This window comes from Salvelinus namaycush, chromosome 25, assembly GCF_016432855.1.
Source record: "Salvelinus namaycush isolate Seneca chromosome 25, SaNama_1.0, whole genome shotgun sequence".
Lineage (NCBI taxonomy): Eukaryota > Metazoa > Chordata > Actinopteri > Salmoniformes > Salmonidae > Salvelinus > Salvelinus namaycush.
This window is the reverse complement of record NC_052331.1, coordinates 41,385,395-41,406,780: the sequence shown is the minus strand read 5'-3', so window position 1 is coordinate 41,406,780 and position 21,386 is coordinate 41,385,395. Positions and strand designations below refer to the sequence as shown.

The 21,386-nt window shown below is 42.9% G+C and overlaps 1 protein-coding gene across 1 annotated transcript in view; it reads right to left on the bottom strand.

The window, feature by feature from the left end:
• LOC120019956 (low-density lipoprotein receptor-related protein 8-like) overlaps positions 1–21,386 on the bottom strand; it is a 165,387-nt gene that overhangs the window by 1,765 nt on the left and 142,236 nt on the right. The window contains exons 13-16 of the mRNA XM_038963366.1: positions 5,732–5,873; positions 4,282–4,434; positions 2,273–2,548; positions 301–369 (exon numbers count right to left, since the gene is read on the bottom strand). Of these exons, the coding sequence (XP_038819294.1) occupies positions 301–369; positions 2,273–2,548; positions 4,282–4,434; positions 5,732–5,873 (640 nt within the window). The remainder of the gene's footprint in view (positions 1–300; positions 370–2,272; positions 2,549–4,281; positions 4,435–5,731; positions 5,874–21,386) is intronic.

The following is a 21,386-nucleotide window of genomic DNA, read 5'->3' as shown; positions in this document are numbered from 1 at the left end:
CCACCTGAAGGTCTATGGTTGCTTTGATTGGAACGTACCCAACACAGACAATAAATGGATGGATATGCAGTGGCAGAATGTCAAGACACACACCATGGCTTCTCTGAGCAGCCATGGCTCTAGGCATGATCTCTCTGGTCCAAACTGAACTAGGATCAGTGGATAGGAGTGTAGGGCCATGTCTCTAGGCATGGTCCCTCTCGTCCAAACTGAACCAGGATCAGTAGATAGGAGATAAATATAGCAGGTGGGACAGGAGAAGCAGCCTCCGTGGAGTACAGAGAGAGGACATGTACTTACCTATGGGGATCACTACTCCCAGAACTGCCACTGTCAGGTTCTCACCCAGGAGGAAATGCTCACTTCCAGCTATAGAGGAGAGAAAGAGGGGGGAAGGAGGAAAGAGAGAGAGAGGAGAGAAACAGAGAGAGAGAGAAGGAGAGAGAGAGGAGGGTGAAAGAAAAGGAGAAAGAAAAGGAGAGAGAGAAAGACAGAGAGGGAGTGTCAGAGAAGTAAATAGAGAGGGGAATTAAAAGTGAGACAGAGAGAGAGTGATAGTGACAGAAAGAGAAAATCAAATATTACACAAGTGCCATTTCTCACTTCTCCCTTCATGACCCCTGGTAGGGCTGTATTAACTTTCATGAGCCCTGGGACAGGGCTGTATTACCCCTTAGGATCCCTGGGACAGGGCTGTATTACCCCTTAGGATCCCTGGGACAGGGCTGTATTACCCCTTAGGATCCCTGGGACAGGGCTGTATTACCCTTCATGACCCCTGGTACAGGGCTGTATGACCCTTCATGACCCCTGGTACAGTTCTGTATGACCCTTCATGACCCCTGGTACAGATCTGTATTACCCTTCATGACCCCTGGTAGGGCTGTATTACCCTTCATGACCCCTGGTAAAGTTCTGTATTACCCTTCATGACCCCTGGTAGGGCTGTATTACCCTTCATGACCCCTGGTACAGGGCTGTATTACCCTTCATGACCCCTGGTACAGTTCTGTATGACCCTTCATGACCCCTGGTACAGATCTGTATTACCCTTCATGACCCCTGGTACAGTTCTGTATGACCCTTCATGACCCCTGGTACAGATCTGTATTACCCTTCATGACCCCTGGTAGGGCTGTATTACCCTTCATGACCCCTGGTACAGATCTGTATTACCCTTCATGACCCCTGGTAGGGCTGTATTACCCTTCATGACCCCTGGTACAGATCTGTATTACCCTTCATGACCCCTGGTAGGGCTGTATTACCCTTCATGACCCCTGGTAAAGTTCTGTATTACCCTTCATGACCCCTGGGACAGGGCTGTATTACCCCTCATGACCCTGGTACAGGGCTGTATTAACCTTAATGACCCCTGGTACAGTTCTGTATGACCCTTCATGACCCCTGGTACAGATCTGTATTACCCTTCATGACCCCTGGGACAGGGCTGTATTACCCCTCATGACCCATGATACAGGGCTGTATTACCCCTCATGACCCCTGATACAAGGCATACAATGACATTGTAGACAATTCTGTGCTTCCAACTTGTGGGGAAGGCCCTTTCCTGTTTTGGCATGACAATGTCCCGGTGCACAAATCGAGGTCCATACAGAAATGGTTTGTAGAGATCGGTGTGGAAGAACTTGACTGGCCCGCACAGAGCCCTGACCCCATCGAACACCTTTGTGATGAATTGGAACGCTGACTGCGAGCCAGGCCTAATCGCCCAACATCAGTGCCCGAACCTCACTAATGAGCCTCTCGCAGCAATGTTCCAACATCTTGTGGAAAGCCTTAACAGAAAATTGGACACTGTTATAGCAGCAAAAGGGGAGGACCAACTCCATATTAATGCCCATGATTTTGGAATGAGATGTTCGACGAGCACATACCTTTGGTTGGACGTGTCCACATACTTTTGGTTGGACGTGTCCACATACTTTTGGTTGGACGTGTCCACATACTTTTGGTTGGACGTGTCCACATACTTTTGGTCATGTAGTCTATATACCCACTTCTAGCCTCACACACAATAATGACATTTTATATGATCATGCCTGCTTGGTGAAATGTTGTTTCTATTTCTCTAAATTATTGAAAATTACACATCCACGCTAATTGCTGAATAAGGGGAATACATGAATAATTGAAGCCTTTTTATGGTGTGCTGTTAAATCTATTTTACTATGTAGCTAACTGCCACTTATTTATGTCTGTTAAACAGAGTACAAACATACTGCACAGATACAAACACCCACACACTCACAGTGGTGGGAGAGGTTGCTGTCCTCCTTGACGACGAAGCCTACTGTGGTGGAGGTGACCATGATTTTGTTGGCAGCAGTGGGATCCAAACCCCGGCCTTCCTTCTCCTCCACCCCAGATTTTGAGCTAGGGGGAGGCTCTGGGGTGCTGGAGGGGGCTGGAATGAGGTGGGGCACCCCGGCGTCTGCCTGGGACGACCCAGAAGTGCGAGGGGAGTCCTTGTCGTTGGCGGTCGTGGTGATGGCCACAGGCGGTGATGTGGTAGTAGTCTCATTTGCTAGAGGAAGAAGGAAAGTCAATATTAGTTATAGTCTATACATTTATTTGGACAGTGAAGCTAAAACTTTTAATTTGGCTCAACACGGCAGCATTTTGGATTTGAGATCAAATGTTTCATATGATGCAACAACACAGAATGTCACCTTTCATTTGAGGGTATTTTCATACATATCTGTTTTACCGTTTACAAATGAAAGCACTTTATGTATCTAGTCCCCACATTTAAAGAAGTCATAAGTATTTGGACAAATTCACTTATAGAGTGAGCTCCAAAAGTATTGGGACAGTGACACATTTTATTGTTGTTTTGGCTCTGTCCTCCAGCACTTTGGATTTGAAATGATACAATGACTATGAGGTTAAAGTGTCAGCTTTAATTTGAGGGTATTTTCATCAACTGTCAGCACTTTATGTATTTAGTCCCCGCATCTGGAAGTGTCATAAGTATTTGGACAAATTCACTTATAGTGTATTAAAGTAGTCAAAAGTTTAGTATTTGGTCCCATATTCCTAGCACACAATGACTCTACAAACTTGTTAGATGCATTTGCAGTTTTGGTTGTGTTTCATATTATAGAAATGAATGGTAAATAATGTATTGTGTCATTTTGGAGTCACTTTTATTGTAAATAAGAATATAATATATTTCTAAACACTTTTTTACATTAATGTGGATGCTACCATGGTTACAGATAATCCTGAATGAATCGTGAATAATGATGAGTGAGAAAGTTACAGAGGGTCAAATATCATGCTAGCCTCTCACCGTTACCAATAACAGGGGGGTACGATATTTATGCCTCTGTAACTTTCTCACTTATCATTATTCACGATTAGACTAGAACACAATTAGACTAGACTAGAACACAATTTGACCAGAACAATATTAGACTAGAACAATATTAGACTAGACCAATATTAGACTAGACCAATATTACACTAGAACACAATTAGACTAGAACACAATTAGACTAGAACACAATTAGACTAGACTAGAACACAATTAGACTAGACTAGAACACAATTAGACTAGAACACAATTAGACTAGACTAGAACACAATTAGACGAGACTAGAACACAATTAGACTAGAACACGATTAGACAAGAACACAATTAGACAAGAACAAAATTAGACAAGAACACAATTAGACTAGAACACAATTAGACTAGAACACAATTAGACTAGAACACAATTAGACAAGAACACGATTAGACTAGAACACAATTAGACTAGAACACAATTAGACTAGAACACGATTAGACTAGAACACGATTAGACTAGAACACAATTAGACTAGAACACAATTAGACTAGACTAGAACACAATTAGACGAGACTAGAACACAATTAGACTAGAACACGATTAGACAAGAACACAATTAGACAAGAACACAATTAGACAAGAACACAGTTAGACAAGAACACAATTAGACAAGAACACAGTTAGACTAGAACACAATTAGACTAGAACACAATTGGACTAGAACACAATTGGACTAGAACACGATTAGACTAGAACACAATTGGACTAGAACACAATTGGACTTTAAGGTGATTATAATATAGTTTTACTATAGTTTTATCAAAACCTAAAATAAAGTCAAATCCCACACAGTAGTAGAGGCTGGGGTCACATTAAATCAGAGGATGGGCTTTATGGTAACGGATAGAATGGAATGAAGGGAACGATATCAGTTGAGCCCCACACACACCCACACACACTCTCTCACCTGGCATGCAGGCACGCATTTCGGGGCCCAGGTCCTGTCCTGTGGGGCAGGCGCAGGTGTATTTGGGGGAGTGCTCTGTGATCTGGGGGGCTTTGAGACACAGGTACTCACAGCCACCGTTGTCCTCACTGCCCAGGTTACAGCTGTCTGGGCCTTCGTGAGGGAGATAGAGACAGAGACACAGTCAGAGACACAGTCAGAGACAGAGAGACAGAGACACAGTCAGACACAATCAGAGACAGAGACACAGTCAGAGATAAAGACATAGACACAGTCAGAGACAGAGACACAGTCAGAGACAGAGGCACAGTCAGAGACAGAGGCACAGTCAGAGACAGAGACACAGTCAGAGACAGAGGCACAGTCAGAGACAGAGACAAGAGACACAGTCAGAGACAGACACAGTCAGAGACACAGAGACAGAGACACAGTCAGAGACAGAGACACAATCAGAGATAAGAGACACAGTCAGAGACAGAGACCAGAGACACAGTCAGAGACAGAGGCACAGTCAGAGACAGAGACACAGTCAGAGACAGAGACACAGTCAGAGACAGAGGCACAGTCAGAGACAGAGACACAGTCAGAGACAGAGAGACAGAGACACAGTCAGACACAATCAGAGACAGAGACACAGTCAGAGATAAAGACAGACACAGTCAGAGACAGAGACACAGTCAGAGACAGAGGCACAGTCAGAGACAGAGACACAGTCAGAGACAGAGGCACAGTCAGAGACAGAGACAAGAGACACAGTCAGAGACAGACACAGTCAGAGACACAGAGACAGAGACACAGTCAGAGACAGAGACACAATCAGAGACAAGAGGCACAGTCAGAGACAGAGACAAGAGACGCAGTCAGAGACAGAGACACAATCAGAGATAAGAGACACAGTCTGAGACAGAGACCAGAGACACAGTCAGAGACAGAGACACAATCAGCGACAAGAGGCACAGTTAGAGACAGAGACCAGAGACACAGTTTAGAGACAGAGGCAGAAACACAGTCAGAGACATAGTCAGAGACAGAGACAGACACAATCAGAGACACAGTCAGAGACAGACACAGTCAGAGACAGAGACACATTCAGACACACAGTCAGAGACATAGACACAGTCAGAGACAGAGACACAGTCAGAGACAGAGGCACAGTCAGAGACAAGAGACACAGTCAGAGACAGAGACCAGAGACACAGTTTAGAGACAGAGACATACACAGTCAGAGACACAGTCAGAGACAGACACAGTCAGAGACAGAGACACAGTCAGACACACAGTCAGAGACAGAGACACAGTCAGAGACAGACACAGTCAGAGACAGAGACACAGTCAGACACACAGTCAGAGACAGAGACACAGTCAGAGACAGAGACACAGTCAGAGACACAGTCAGAGACACAGTCAGAGACAGAGACACAGTCAGAGACAGAGACACAGTCAGAGACACCTGGTTGCTGGCGGAGCGGGTGGAAGACCACTATGTCGTGAGGGTCTTTGAGGTGCTCGGCCACTGTGCTGATGTCCTGGCCAGTTAGCCTGTTAGCGCTGTACACCGCCTCTCTCTCCCGGTCTGTCCAGTAGATACGGTCCTGACAGGAGGAAAGAGATGAGGGAGGGAGGGAGGGATGGGAGGAGAGAGAGAGAGAGAAGCAACGAATACACAATCACTTTGTACATCAATAACATTGTGTGTAATTATCCGTAAAATAATGTAGCAGACAGACGGCACGTTGATTTATAAAAGGCTGAGCTAGCTAGTGGCACTTTGATTTATAAAAGGCTGAGCTAGCTAGTGGCACTTTGATTTATAAAAGGCTGAGCTAGCTAGTGGCACTTTGATTTATAAAAGGCTGAGCTAGCTAGTGGCACTTTGGGGAAATGTTGTTGTAAAAGGGGTTGTAAAAATACATTTGACAGACAGACAGAGAGACAGACAGACAGGCAAACAGACAGACAGACTGCCAGTCTGACTTCTCAAGCAGCGTCATGTGAATAAGCTATACGTTTACAGATCAGAAATATCTAGGTACTGTATCTGTCATTGCTACTGTAAGGGTGAGCATTCCATTCCACTGAGGTAAACGAACTCTGACCTCGACTTCACCCTGTTGTTGTTGTTGTTAATTTTCTGTTTCCGGGAACGTTCCCCTAACATTATCAGCCTTCAAAAGACATTCTGCGGAGGGGAGCTGACATCATTCCCGCTGTGTGGAAACCATGAACTTAATGCCCATAAGAGTGCGGCGGCGAGATGCGACATCCTGCGGTACGGATGTGTGTGTGTGTGTGTGTGTGTGGGTGTCAGGGTGACCAGAATGGCGCCGGACAACGAGACCGGGAAGATTTAAATTTACCGGCCATTTGAGAAATTTACCGGACCCATATGCATTGGGTACATAAACCCATTAGGGCGTCCAACCACGGTGCTCAGAATGACAGAAATCACTTTTAGATTGTGGTGATGCGTCTGAACAGAACATGCAACTCATGTAATGAAGCAGCCAATAAACCAAAATGCAATTCACGGGAAAACACCATTCTAAACAGATCACCTGGGAAAACACCATTCTAAACAGATCACCTGGGTTAAACACCATTCTAAACAGATCACCTGGGAAACACCATTCTAAACAGATCACATGGGAAAACACCATTCTAAACAGATTACCTGGGAAAACACCATTCTAAACAGAGTACCTAGGAAAACACCATTCTAAACAGAGTACCTAGGAAAACACCATTCTAAACAGATCACCTGGGAAAACACCATTCTAAACAGATCACCTGGGAAAACACCATTCTAAACAGATCACCTGGGAAGACACCATTCTAAACAGAGCACCTGGGAAACACCACTCTAAACAGATCACCTGGGAAACACCATTCTAAACAGATCACCTGGGAAAACACCATTCTAAACAGATCACCTGGGAAAACACCATTCTAAACAAAGCACCTGGGAAACACCACTCTAAACAGATCACCTGGGAAACACCATTTTAAACAGATCACCTGGAAAACACCATTCTAAACAGAGCACCTGGGAAAACACCATTCTAAACAAAACACCTGGGAAAACACCATTCTAAACAGATCACCTGGGAAACTCCATTCTAAACAGATCACCTGGGAAAACACCATTCTAAACAGATCACCTGATAGCAGTTTCATATGTGACAGAGATGAAAATGGGGAATTTAAAGATGCAACAACTAGGATGGGTTGCTAATATGATTAGGATTGTGCCTTTGGCTTCTGGACAACGAAAGACAGTTGCTAATAAGTCATGCTTTCTGGTGAAGTATTTTGAAGTATTAGATTTATTTCTATATAGACAGGAGTAATTTTGGCAAATGTATTTCCATGTACTTATTGGACCCAACACTGTTCCGTTTCTCTCCTATTCTATTGGTTTTCATATCTCCTTTTTTAAATAGGTGTGGATTGTTTCAAATCACCTTACCATGAAATGTTTACTTACAAGCCCTTAACCAACAATGCAGTTTTAAGAAATTAGATTTAAGAAAATATTTACTAAATAAAGTAAATAATAACACAAAAACCCCGACAATAAAATAACAATAATGAGACTTTATACAGGGGGTACCGATACCGAGCTAATGTGTGGGGGTACAGGTTAGTTGAGGTAATTTGTACATGTAGGTAGGGGTAAAGTTTGTTTTATTTATTTATAGGGAACACTGCACATTAATCAACATCAATATTACAATAATGCAACATCCATGTAAATGTGCCGGGGGTTAGCCAAAAGATAATTTGCACCCATAGTCCCAGGGCAGCTAAGGACCATTACACAGTCACAAAACACATACTCACTAAAACAATACAACATACAAATACATTACATCCAATAATATATCATTCTAACAACAACACTATCATCAACTGTCATCTTACATATGAACCACAGATAAGTCATGTGTACAGGTTTGGATAGAAGACTTGAGAACATGTTTTCAATTCAAATGTAAAAGTACAATAATCAGTGCATCTTCTCAAGTCCGTGGGCGTTGCATTCCAGGATACTGTAGCTCTAACAGAGAAGGCCGATTGGCGATTATACTGTGTCGAAAAGGGACAACAATCCCCTCTAGTTACTGCCCTAGTTGTCCTGGAGGTGCTTTCCTTAAGCATGATATGCTTAAATTTAAAAGTACAATAATAAAAAGTACAATAATAAATAAAAGTACATAAGGGTGGAGGGGCAAGACCATGCAGGATCTTAAAGACAAGCCTTGCATCTACTTACTGCTTTAAGCTATCCAGACTAAATAAATGATGTTTGTAAATGATTTGACAATGGTGGTAACTGTTTGGTTTGTTATCAAAAAGCTGAAGTGTTTGTTTGTAGAGTGATTCAATTGGTTTCAGAATAGTAGCTCCTGCTTGTGACCAACATGTGAGGCAATATCTCAGATGTGAGAAGATCATAGCATGCATATATAGTTTGGCGGACTCCACAGGAAGGAAAGGTCTTATAAACTTAAAGTTGGATAATCCAAACTTAACCGTGTTAACCACCTTCTTCACATGTTTCTTAAATGTCAAGTTGGAGTCCAAAATGACACCAAGATACCTGAAGTTAGACACAACTTTCAGATTCTCCCCATGAACAAGAACAGCTCGTTGGGAAGAATCAATTGATTTCTTAGAGAAGTACAGAAAAACAGTCTTGTGTATATTTAAATGCAGGCAAGAATTAGTCATCCATTTAGAAACATGTACCATAGCTTCAGTTAACTTATTAATAACCAATTGTCTATTTTTTGAGGGGACATACAGCACTGTATCGTCTGAATACATCTGCATGTTAACTTGTGGGAGATCATTTATATAGATGGTAAACAGAAGGGGGCCTAATATTGACCCTGTGGGACCCCAATGTTATAGTAAAGAGTCCGACTGAGTGTCCCCCAAAACGAACCCTTTGACTTCTGTTTGTCAGATAGGAATACATCCAACTAATAACTTCCATGGACACATTAAGGGAGGATAGTTTAGATAGGAGGACCTCATGATTCACAGTATCAAAGGCCTTTTTAAGATCCAAAAAGACTGTGCCAACTTCACCACCTATGTCCAGTTTAGATTTAATGCACTCCAGAAAATAGCAATTGGCTGTTTCGGTAGAATGGTTAGTTCTGAATCCAAATGGCATTTGATGTATGGAGTTGCCCTGAATGAGGTGATCAGTCAGATGATCAGCCACCCATCTTTCAGCTACTTTTGATAACACTGGAAGAATGCTCATTGGTCGGTAATTTTCCACCAGTGTTGGGTCACCAGATTTTAAAACATCACTGCAGCAGACTTCCAAGCATTGGGGAAGAACCCAGATTTGATGGACAGATTAACTATATGGACAATAGGGGCAATCAGAGAATATTTGTGTCTCTTCAGGAATACAGTGTCTAAGCCAAAACACATTGTTTGTTCTAGAGCTCCTGAAGAAGCTAATAATACTGTCCACTGCTGACGCTGAGATTTCAGTAATTCTGAATATTGGTTTATTATTGTCTATGGGAGTGAGAACTGTGGTCTTGGTTGAACATCTTTGAGCCAGTTCCCTGACAGAGTCAACAAAAAAATTGTTAAAAGGTGGTGGATATGAAATTGGAGTCTTGAATTAGAATCCCATTAACCTTTAATTCAGGATGTTTTTTGGCCTTTTCAGCTCATCTCCCTGTTAGTTTGTTGAGATTTTCCCAAATCACTTTGCCATTTCCTTTCGCTTCAGTGATCACTCTAAGAAAGAACTCTGCTTTTGCTTTTTTTTTTTTATATTCCTAACCACCCTATTTCTCAGTGCTGTAAATATACATCTGTCCTCATTCTTACCAGACTTCAGCGTTTTTTTCCCAAGGAAAAATCCCGTTCTCTCATCTGCCTCCAGAGGTCCTCGTTGAGACATGCTAGAGAGGTTTTCCGTCTTGGCTTATGTTGAAACTTCCTAGTAAAAGAGGTATCTACTTTGTCAATAGCTGACAGAAATGTTCTGTATCCAGACTCTGGGTCTTCATTGCTTAACAGATCAGACCCAGTCAATTTGACTTATAGCTGCATCGTAGTTACTCTGCTCACTTTTCTGGATTTTATTTCTCGTACTGTTGCACGTTAATATGGTTCTTAAATCTCTTTTTAGTGATCTTTCTAACCACCAATGTAACATTGTGGTCAGATACGCCAGTTAGTAAGTTACTGGACTTAATTATTCAATCAGGTCTGTTAGTAAACACCAGATCAATTTGAGTCTGGGATGACTGTGTTACTCTGGTTGGACCTTGTATTATTTGAGTCAGGTTGAAATAATATGTGATCTGAGTTTTTTTCTGCAAGTTTTGTTTCCCCAGTTTATATTGAAATCGCCCATGAAGATAATCTCCTTCTTATGATCACATTCTTTAAGCATGGCATTTAGATGGTCATAAAATGAGATATCAGATGTTGGTGGTCGATATAATCCAATAATAGCGAGAGACATATGAGGGGAGAGGAACACATTCAGCCCCATATATTCAATGTCATTGACATGTTTCCATATGATACGATTGCATTTAAAGTTATCTTTCATGTATATAAGCAATCCACCCCCTCTGCCCTCTCCCCTGTCCCTCTTGAATATGGAATATCCAGGTGTCACGCCCTGACCATAGAAGCCCTTGTTTCTCTATGGTGTAGTAGGTGACTAGGGGGTATTCTAGTTTATAATTTCTATGTTGTGTTCTAGTTTATATTTTCTATGTTGGTGTTTTGTATGATTCCCAATTAGAGGCAGCTGGTAATCGTTGTCTCTAATTGGGGATCATATTTAAGTAGATATTTTTCCCACCTGTGTTTGTGGGATATTATTTTGTGTTTGTGCATGTGCATCACGTAGTCACGTTCCGTAGTTCGTTTATTTGATTTCTTGTTTTGGCTTATATTTCACTTTTGGAATAAATATGTGGAACTCAATATCCGCTGCGCCTTGGTCCCGTTCTTACGACAACTGTGACAGAATACCCCACCAACCAAGGACCAAGCAGCGTGCAACGATGGGAAAAATAAGTTGGACCTGGGAAGAAATCATGGAAGGACAGGAGACCCTTCCTTGGCAGGAGTCGCAGAGGACGCAAGAAGGACGGCGACGACGCCGGGGACCGCGGCCACAGAATCCCCAATATTTTTTTTGGGGGGGGGGGGGGGGGGGGGGGGGACATGGAGCTGGCCGCTGAGCAGAGGGAAGAGCCAGAGAACATCTGGGAGGAGATAGAGAGGTGGTCGGGCGACCCAAGGAGAGTACCAGAGCCCGCCTGGGAGTCGATGGAACAGTGTGAGGAGGGATACCGGAGAATGGAGTTGGCGAGGAGTATGCGGCAACGCAGGCGTTTGGAGGAGCGTGTCATCAGTCCGGTGAAACCTGGGCCGGCTCCACGTATCTGGCCTCCAGTGCGCTTCCCCAGTCCGGTATGTCCTGTGTCTCCTCCTCGCGCTCTCCCTGAAGTGCGTGTCCCCAACCCAGTACGTCCTGAGCCTGCTTCCTGCACTCACCCTGAAGTGCCAGAAACGGTCAGGGAGGCATTGGGGAAGTTAGGAGAGAGAGAGATGAGAGAAATGTTGTGCAAGTGTGTTCTGCTCAACATCCGACCAGGGGATCCGGTCTGGTGCAACTTGGGCTGGCTCCACCCTTCTGGTCTCCAGTGCGCCTCCCCAGTCCGGTACGTCATGTGTCTCCTCCTCGCACTCGCCCTGAAGTGCGTGTCCCCAGTCCGATACGTCCTGTGCCTGCTCCTCGCACTCTCCCTGAAGAGCGTGTCACCAGTCCGGTGCAACCTGTGCCGGCTCCACGCACTAGGCTTCCTGTGCGCCTTCCCAGTCCGGTACGTCCTGTGCCTGCTCCTCGCACTCGCCCTGAAGTGCGTGTCACCAGTCCGGTGACACCTGTACCGGCTCCACGCACTAGGCCTCCAGTGCGCATCCCCAGTCCAGAGCTTCCGGAGACGGTTCACAGTCCAGAGCTTCCGGAGACGGTTCAAACTTGAACTGAGTTCTGGTCAGCCATGCGTGACTTCAAACTGAACGGATTATTCTCTTTGAACACAACATGTTTTCCTCTGACTGTTATTCCTCTGATCAGAAGCTTTGCCCTTGCTTCCTTACTGAGAATATATATATATATATATATATATATATATATATATACACGCTAGAGTGCACGTACTCTCTGTTCTGGCCTCAAGTGGTTTGGATGAATTTCCTGTATGAGACTGTGTTAGAGCTCCTCCTCCTTAACGGGGTTGGCTATGACCTTTGTCAGGATTTCTCTCTCCATGATAAAAATAGGTCAAACAGTCTCCTTTGGGGCATTTCCACCCACAACCTTGCTCCAGGTCTCATTTTCCATTTTCCTTGACATCAGTTTTTGCATCGCTGGAAATAGCCACAACTACAGCAGCCATTTTAATTGTAGTGTTAATGATTAAAGTAATTTGTTTAACATTGAAATATATCAACAAAACTATTCAGCGTTATACAGTGAGGATACTTCTTACTTAAGAATTGATCAATGGTTGATCCTCAAATAGATATTTGCTGGATTCAGTGTTCTCCAGCAACTGAAGCTTCCCAGCCGGACCGAATACCCAAACAAAAGGAGATGTCAAAACACAACAAAACAAAATATGGATATATCATTCCTGACCTTACAGGCTGTCGGTCAATAAATCCAAAAACGAATCAAACAAGCAAACAAGCCATCTGGTGACTATGGATAGATAATAAACAGCGAGTAGCAACTGTGTAAAAACAAATGGGGGGGGGGGGGTCAATGCTAATAGTCCAGGTGGTCATTTGATGAATTGTTCAGCAGTCTTATGGCTTGCGGGTAGAAGCTGTTAAGGATCCTTTTGGACCTAGACTTGACGCTCCGGTACCGCTTTCCGTGCGGTAGCAGAGAGAACAGTCTATGACTAGGGTGACTGGAGTCTATGACAAATTTTTGGGCCTTCCTCTGACACCGCCTAGTATAGAGGTCATGGATGACAGGAAGCTTGGCCCCAGTGATGTACTGGGCAGTACACACTACCTTCTGTAGCGCCTAGAATGGGCTTATAAAAGCACATGTTTTACTCCAGCAACAACCAGCTCTCCAGCAACAACCAGTAAAAATCCCGTCTCTGTATGCTGCGTGTTGTGTCGGATAACTAAGGTTCCAGGTTAACTTATTTCCACAAATTATGCAAATTAACATATAGACCGATAGGCATGATGGTGAAATGTATTTACATTGACTGGTATTTCCATCAATGGATAAAAAACATTATTTTGCAATGGAATTTTTTGGGGCCGGCAACAGTAATTTATCGGCCCCCACAAAAAAGCCTACAAAACAAAGCAGGCTAATGGAAACCCTGGTGCATGTGTACGTGTGTACGTGTATGTGTGCTGCAATACACTAAATTAAACTGTAATAAAAGTGGATTGGTTTTACGAAAGGCTAACAAATGTTTTCTTCTCAGAAAATGGACAATAAATTATGTATTATTAAACCACCATCCTGCAGTAGCTGTCTAACATTTGTATCAGCTTTCAATAAGAACATATTTTTCCTTTTAGCTACTACAATGCATTAGGAATTTTCACATATTAACTTTTAATAGTAGAGCTCTACTGTAGATGCTATTGTGACAACTGCAGATGCAAAAAGGATTTCCATATTTTTTTACTGAAATTGTAAAAAGCTCCTTTCAAATTTACCAGCAGTTATAGGAGTGGATAGTTGGGAGTGGAGAGTATGGAGTGGAGAGTAGGGAGCGGAGAGTAGAGAGCGGAGGGGAGAGGAGAGTAGGGAGTGGAGAGTAGGGAGCGGAGAGTACGGAGCGGAGAGTACGGAGCGGAGAGTACGGAGCGGAGAGTAGAGAGCGGAGAGTAGAGAGAGTACAGAGGGGAGTGGAGAGAATGGAGGGGAGAGGAGAGTAGGGAGCGGAGAGTACGGAGCGGAAAGTACGGAGCGGAGAGTAGGGAGCGGAGAGTAGGGAGCGGAGACTAAGGAGCGGAGAGTAGGGAGCGGAGAGTAGGGAGCGGAGAGTAGGGAGCGGAGAGTACGGAGGGGAGAGTACGGAGCGGAGAGTAGGGAGCGGAGAGTAGGGAGCGGAGAGTAGGGAGCGGAGAGTAGGGAGCGGAGAGTACAGAGCTGGGAGCGTTAGGAGCTGGGAGCGTTAGGAGCGGAGCGTTAGGAGCGGAGCGTTAGGAGTAACTTTAGGAATTTGAACAGTGGACTAAAACAATGTCATTACCACAGTGGATTGACCATGCAGAGCCTTTAAGGCAGCAGGGTAAATACCACAGTGGATTGACCATGCAGAGCCTTTAAGGCAGCAGGGTAAATACCACAGTGGATTGACCATGCAGAGCCTTTAAGGCAGCAGGGTAAATACCACAGTGCCTAAACTGGCTGTGAAATGAAACTGACACACACTTACATGCTGGCTAGACCGGACAACCATGTGCGTCTGCATGTTGATTTTGTACATTTTGTACCAGATGCGATCCAGACACGCAGGTTAAAATATCAAAATGAAAAATTCATGGACATTTAGCTAGCTAGCTTGCTGTTGATGGCTAATTTGTCCTGGGATATAAACATTGGTTGTTATTTTACCTGAAATGCACAAGGTCCTTTTTTTCTGGATCTTGTGTTCTCTATTCCGACATTTAATCCACAGATAAAAAGTGGAAACTAATAGTTTCTAATAATCTCTCGGCCACTGGACTGGAGTGTGGACCTCAGTTCATCTTTCAATCACCCACATGGGTATATGCTCCTGAAAACCAATGAGGAGATGGGAGAGGCAGGACTTGCAGTGCGTCAAGCATCAAAAATAGAACCAAGTCCTACTTTAGCGCCTGCCTAGGCAGACGCTCGTTGCCACGCTCGAGTGGTTTAGATGAAATGATTGAATAAATTGTATGTGTACATTTATTTTACAACGTACAAACTCCTTCAAGACCATTTGAAAAGCATTTCAGGTGAAGCTGGTTGAGAGTGTGCCAAGAGTGTGCCAAGTTGTCATCAAGGCAAAGGGTGGCTACTTTGAATAATCTAAAATCTAAAATATATTTTGATTTGTTTAACACTTTTTTTGGTTACTACATGATTCCATATGTGTTATTTCATAGTTTTTATGTCTTCACTATTATTCTACAATGTAGAAAATAGTAAAACAATTTAGAAAAACCCTTGAATGAGTAGGTGTGTCCAAACTTTTGACTGTTAGTGTACGCTTGCGCGCACGCACGCACGCACGCACGCACGCACACACACGCACACGCACACGCACACACACACACACACAGACTTACACTTCCTTCTGGCCCACCCCTACCCAGCCTCCAGCCTGTCTGTGTGTGCCATGTGACTAGGGCCAGCAGTAAAATGTTGTTATGGGTGTGTGCCAGTGTGTCAAAGCTGTGCCTGCACATCCATATGTGCCAGTGTTGTGGTCCTGCCTGCAGTGTGTGTGTGGCACTAAGAACAACAGAGATCTGGCCAGAGCTCAGCTCCTCTCCTGTTTCCTCAGTTTATTCCAAACAGTCTGTTATCCCAGAGGGGAACACAGCACAGCAGAAACACATTATTTCATTTTTGTATTTTAGCAGACACTCTTAGAGTGACTTACTTACAGGAGGAATGAGGTCAAATCCCCAGATTTTTCATCTTGTCGGGTCGGGGATTCGAACGAGCGACCTTTCAGTTACTGGCCCAACCTAACTCTCTTAATCGCTAGGCTAGCTGCTGCCCACAGACTCTCACACACACACACACACACACACACACACACACACACACACACACACACACACACACACACACACACACACACACACACACACACACACACACACACACACACACACACACACACACACACACAGCAGTGGGAGGTTAAACACAGACATTAACTTTTTGTCAATAGGGGGTGCTGTTAGCATTTTTTTTTTTTGACGTTGCCAAATTAAACTGCCTAGTACTCAATTCTTGCTCGTACAATATGCATATTATTGTTATTATTGGATAGAAAACACTCTCTAGTTTCTATAGCCGTTTGAATTATGTCTCTGAGTGGAACAGAACTCATTCTACAGCACTTTTCCTGACAGGGAGTGAGATTTCAGAAATCTTGGCCTCTGGTCCCAGGTCAGTTTTAATGTCCCTGTAAATGCTATGAGGATACAAACACTGCCCACGCCTTCCTCTAGATGTCAGTAAGAGGTGACAATTTGAATGGAGTCGATTGCGCAATCAGGGCCTGTATAAAAGAGCACAAGGCGGAAGTAGCTTTCTTTTCTTCCTGCGCCTGACGCACGATGGACGTCGGGACTGGCCTCCTTCCAAGCTTTGGTTTAGCCACTTATATATCGCCGGTCATGTTTTTACTCGTTATAGGTGTTAAAAACATCATAAGGTAGTTAATTTAAACCGTTTTATAGCAATTTATATCCGTTTAGTGCGATTTTGAGGCATTTCTTTGTGATGCACTTTGAAGCGCTGGGCACGTTTCCAGTACCGGTCGAACGTTAGTGGCCATTTCGACGGGACAAGAGGACATCTTTCGACCAAAAGACGATTAGACCCGAGAAAGGATACATTGCCCAAGATTCTGATGGAAGATCAGCTCATAGTAAGAACTATTTATGATGATAAATCGTTGTTCTGTTGAAAAATGTTAAACGCATAAGCGGCCATTTTTTTGGGGTAGCTTCGCTTTGGCGAACCCTGTATTGCACAGTAAGGATAATTTTAGAAATGTAATTCAGCGATTGCATTAAGAACTAATTTGTCTTTCGATTGCTGTCCACCCTATATTTTTTAGTAAAGTTTATGATTAGTTATGCATTAGACTCGATCACTGTCAAAGATGGCGGCCGACGTTTTCGGCCCAGGTTGGCTACTATTCTCATTGTATAACCACGTTTTTTTTGTGGCTAAATATGCACATTTTCGAACAAACTCTATATGTATGTTGTAATATGATGTTACAGGAGTGTCATCGGAAGAATTCTGAGAAGGTTAGTGAAAAAATTAATATATTTTGGCGATGATAACGATATCGCTCTCTTTGGCTTGAATCAATGCTCGGGTAACGTTTGCATATGTGGTATGCTAATATAACGATTTATTGTGTTTTCGCTGTAAAACACTTAGAAAATCTGAAATATTGTCTGAATTCACAACATCTGTGTCTTTCCATTGCTATGCGCTGTGTATTTTTAAGAAATGTTTTATGATGAGTAAATTGGTAATACACGTTGCTCTCTGTAGTAATTCTAGTCGCTTTGGTGAGATTTGTGATGGTGGCTGCAATGGCAAACTATGATTTATACCTGAAATATGCACATTTTTCTAACAAAACCTATGCTATACAATAAATATGTTATCAGACTATCATCTGATGAAGTTTTTTCTTGGTTAGTGGCTATTTATATCTTTATTTGGTCGAATTGGTGATAGCACCTGATGGAGTAAGAAACTGATGGAGTTAGAAAAGTGGTGTCTTTTGCTAACGTGGTTAGCTAATAGATTTACATATTTTGTCTTCCCTGTAAAACATTTTAAAAATCTGAAATGGTGGCTTTATTCACAAGATCTGTATCTTTCATTTGGTGTCTTGGACTTGTGATTTAATGATATTTAGATGCTACTATTTAATTGTGATTTGTTGATTTGTCAGCATAGGCAACAAACTAAAAAAACATTCTTGGCTCCCTTGTACAGTTTCTCATCCATGTAGATTTTACGTCTCCAATAATCACACAGAATCAAAACAAAAGGTTACAAAATCACAGGTAAAATTACATTACAAATAAAAGAATCACAGGAATAAAAAAAACAAGTCCACCCCCCCTCCTCCCTACATCTTCCCCCTCCCCCCTACATCTTCCCCCTCCCCCCTACATCTTCCCCCTCCCCCCTATGTGTCTCTCTCTAGGAGACTAAGGCAAGCGAGGATGTGCAGAGGCAGGGCTGTTACTGGACGAATCAGAGTTTCACAGGCCAGCTTGAGTTCAAGGGTGAAAGGCTGAATGCCGTGACTGGGGTTGGGATGAGGAGGGAACGTGAGGAGGGGGTGGGTGAGTGACTAGGGTGTGTTTAATGCAAGTACGGCTTGTGTGTGAGAACTGTAAGTGGCTTTGGATAAGCGCGTCAGCGGAATGACCATACGATCATTACTAATGTGTGGCAGGTGTAGAGGTACCAAGCGTTTAATTGTTTTTATCTAGTGGAAACTCAAGTGTAGGCTACAGAGAAAAGCTGTTTGGTTCTCAGACGACTCTCGATTAGGAAGAACTTTGCAGCATGTGTTTCTGATTTAATAAATATTGCCAATTTTAGCGATCCACTGATTAGCGATGCTAATCAGTGGGGGGGGGGGGGGGGGGGGGGGGGGGGTGCTCCCGGATCCGGGTTTCTGAGTCGCTAGAAGTTATTAAGCTCTGCATAATACTCCAATACCCAGCTAATGATAGCTCCGTCATTTGGCGTTAAACCATTAAACCCATATACGGGACACTCGTACCCGTATACGGGTTGAAAATGACAGATTTGGGCACTAATAAACCCCTATAATAAACCCCTATAATAAAATCCTATAATAAACCCCTATAATAAACTCCTATAATAAAATCCCATAATAAACCCCTATAATAAAATCCCATAATAAACCCCTATAATAAAATCCTATAATAAACCCCTATAACAAACCCCTATAATAAACTCCTATAATAAAATCCCTATAATAAACCCCTATAATAAACTCCTATAATAAACCCCTATAATAAACCCCTATAATAAACCCCTAATAAATCATGCCATACACAGTGTCAACGTTTATGATCACTATGTTCGATGTACAATTCCAATACCCTGGGTTGTTCTGAACAGAATGAGCCTATGTTAGTCTATTACAGTGGCGTTGCGTGGGTAAAACCACTGGGGAAGCCGAGACAGAAAATAATAAAAGCCTTATTACAGCCTATGTGTTGTGATAACTGTGTTGTTTACTCTACAACCTGTTGGTTCATATGCCTTGACACCGGGATATATTTGACACCGTGATATATTTGACACCGTGATATATATGACACTGTGATATATTTGACACCGTGATATATTTGACACCGTGATATATTTGACACCGTGATATATATGACACTGTGATATATTTGACACCGTGATATATTTGACACCGGGATATATTTGACACCGGGATATATTTGACACCGTGATATATTTGACACCGTGATATATTTGACACCGTGATATATTTGACACCGTGATATATTTGACACCGTGATATATATGACACCGTGATATATTTGACACTGTGATATATTTGACACTGTGATATATATGCCTAACGCTGAGACAATAAGAAGACACAGTTTGTTTCATCACAAAACCGGAGAGCAACATCTGTCCGGTGAAGTCCACAAAGCATATTGCATGTAACAAACAGTTATATGACCTACAGCATGGTGAAGCAAGCTAAAGTTTCAGAAATTTTTTTGGACCACATAGAGTTACCGCAGGAGCTCCCCTATTCCAGCACCATTTCAACTTCAATATTTAGCTTACGTAAGCTAAATATGATATGGCTGTCCATGGTTCTGATTTCTGTGTGTGTGTGTGTGTTTGTGTGTGTTGTGCACGTTTGTCAGAGTGAGTGCACGTGAGTTTGTGTATTTGTGTATTGGACTACATTGTTTCTGTTATCTTTTAGTTGTCCCTGTATTAGACTAAGCAGAGGTGATTTGATGATGTTGAAATGTTGAAGTTGAAATGGTGCTGGAATAGGGGAGCTCCTGCGGTAACTCTATGTGATCCAAAAAAATTCTGAAACTTTAGCTTGCTTCGTCATGCTGTAGGTCATATAACTGTTTGTTACATGCAATATGCTTTGTGGACTTCACCGGACAGAGGTTGCTCTTATTGTCTCAGCTTTTAGTTAGCTTACGTAAGCTAAATATGATATGGCTGTCCATGGTTCTGATTTCTGTGTGTGTGTGTGTGTGTGTGTGTGTGTGTGTGTGTGTGTGTGTGTGTGTTGTGCACGTTTGTCAGAGTGAGTGCACGTGAGTTTGTGTATTTGGGACCGGAGTAGCTGGGGGGTAGAAAAAAAGTAGAAAAACCACTCACCCTACAGGTAGAGAAATGGTTACCTGGTTAAAATGTTAACTAACTAACTTCCTTTCATGGGCAATGATGAGCAAGTGAGTTAACAGCCTACTACATCTAGTTACATATTGAACTTTCATCCTCTTAGTCCAGGGCCACAATGTGTATTAATTAATGGTTGAATCAGAATAGCCTTTATAATCACTGGCCAGTACGGAGAAGGAAGTAAAAACCACAAGTCCAAATCTCCATCTCCATCAAAGGGAAGCCAAATGCTCACTGGCTTCCTTTGCATTTAATGCTACGGGTGGAAACAATGTCATACTCTTTATGACCAGACAGCATCAGACAGATGGCCTACACATACAGAGACAGAGGGGCGCTGTTTTGCTCTCTCTGATGTTTTCTCCAGTGAGATACATTCAGCCTCTAGAGAATTGAAGGAAAATTATGAAACAAAGAGAGACAAAAACGAAATTATGTTTATCTTTTTTTTCTTCTCAATTTCTTGGCATCCATGTATACGCGCCACTGCAAAATGATGATCAATTTCCCTGAATTGCATTGTGAAAGCCTAACACTGTAATATCCTATTTTATAACTTAGCTAGTCACGTTAGTAATAGTACAGGCTTTCAAATGATATCCACCTGACCCAGAGTGTGATTTATAATGGACCGTTTTTGGATTGAGTAAACAACAACAGTAATTGTGTGATGGCGGGGATGCAGGGTTGTGCATCTTGACTTGCTGCATCACCGCTTAGTATGGAAACTGCTTGGCATCCGACCGCAAGGCACCACAGAGAGTAGTGTGTACGGCCCAGTACATTACTAGAGCCGAGCTTCCTGCCATCCAGGACTTCTATACCAGGCAGTGTTAGAGGAAGGTGCTAAAAATGGCCAAAGACTCCAGTCACCCAAGTCATA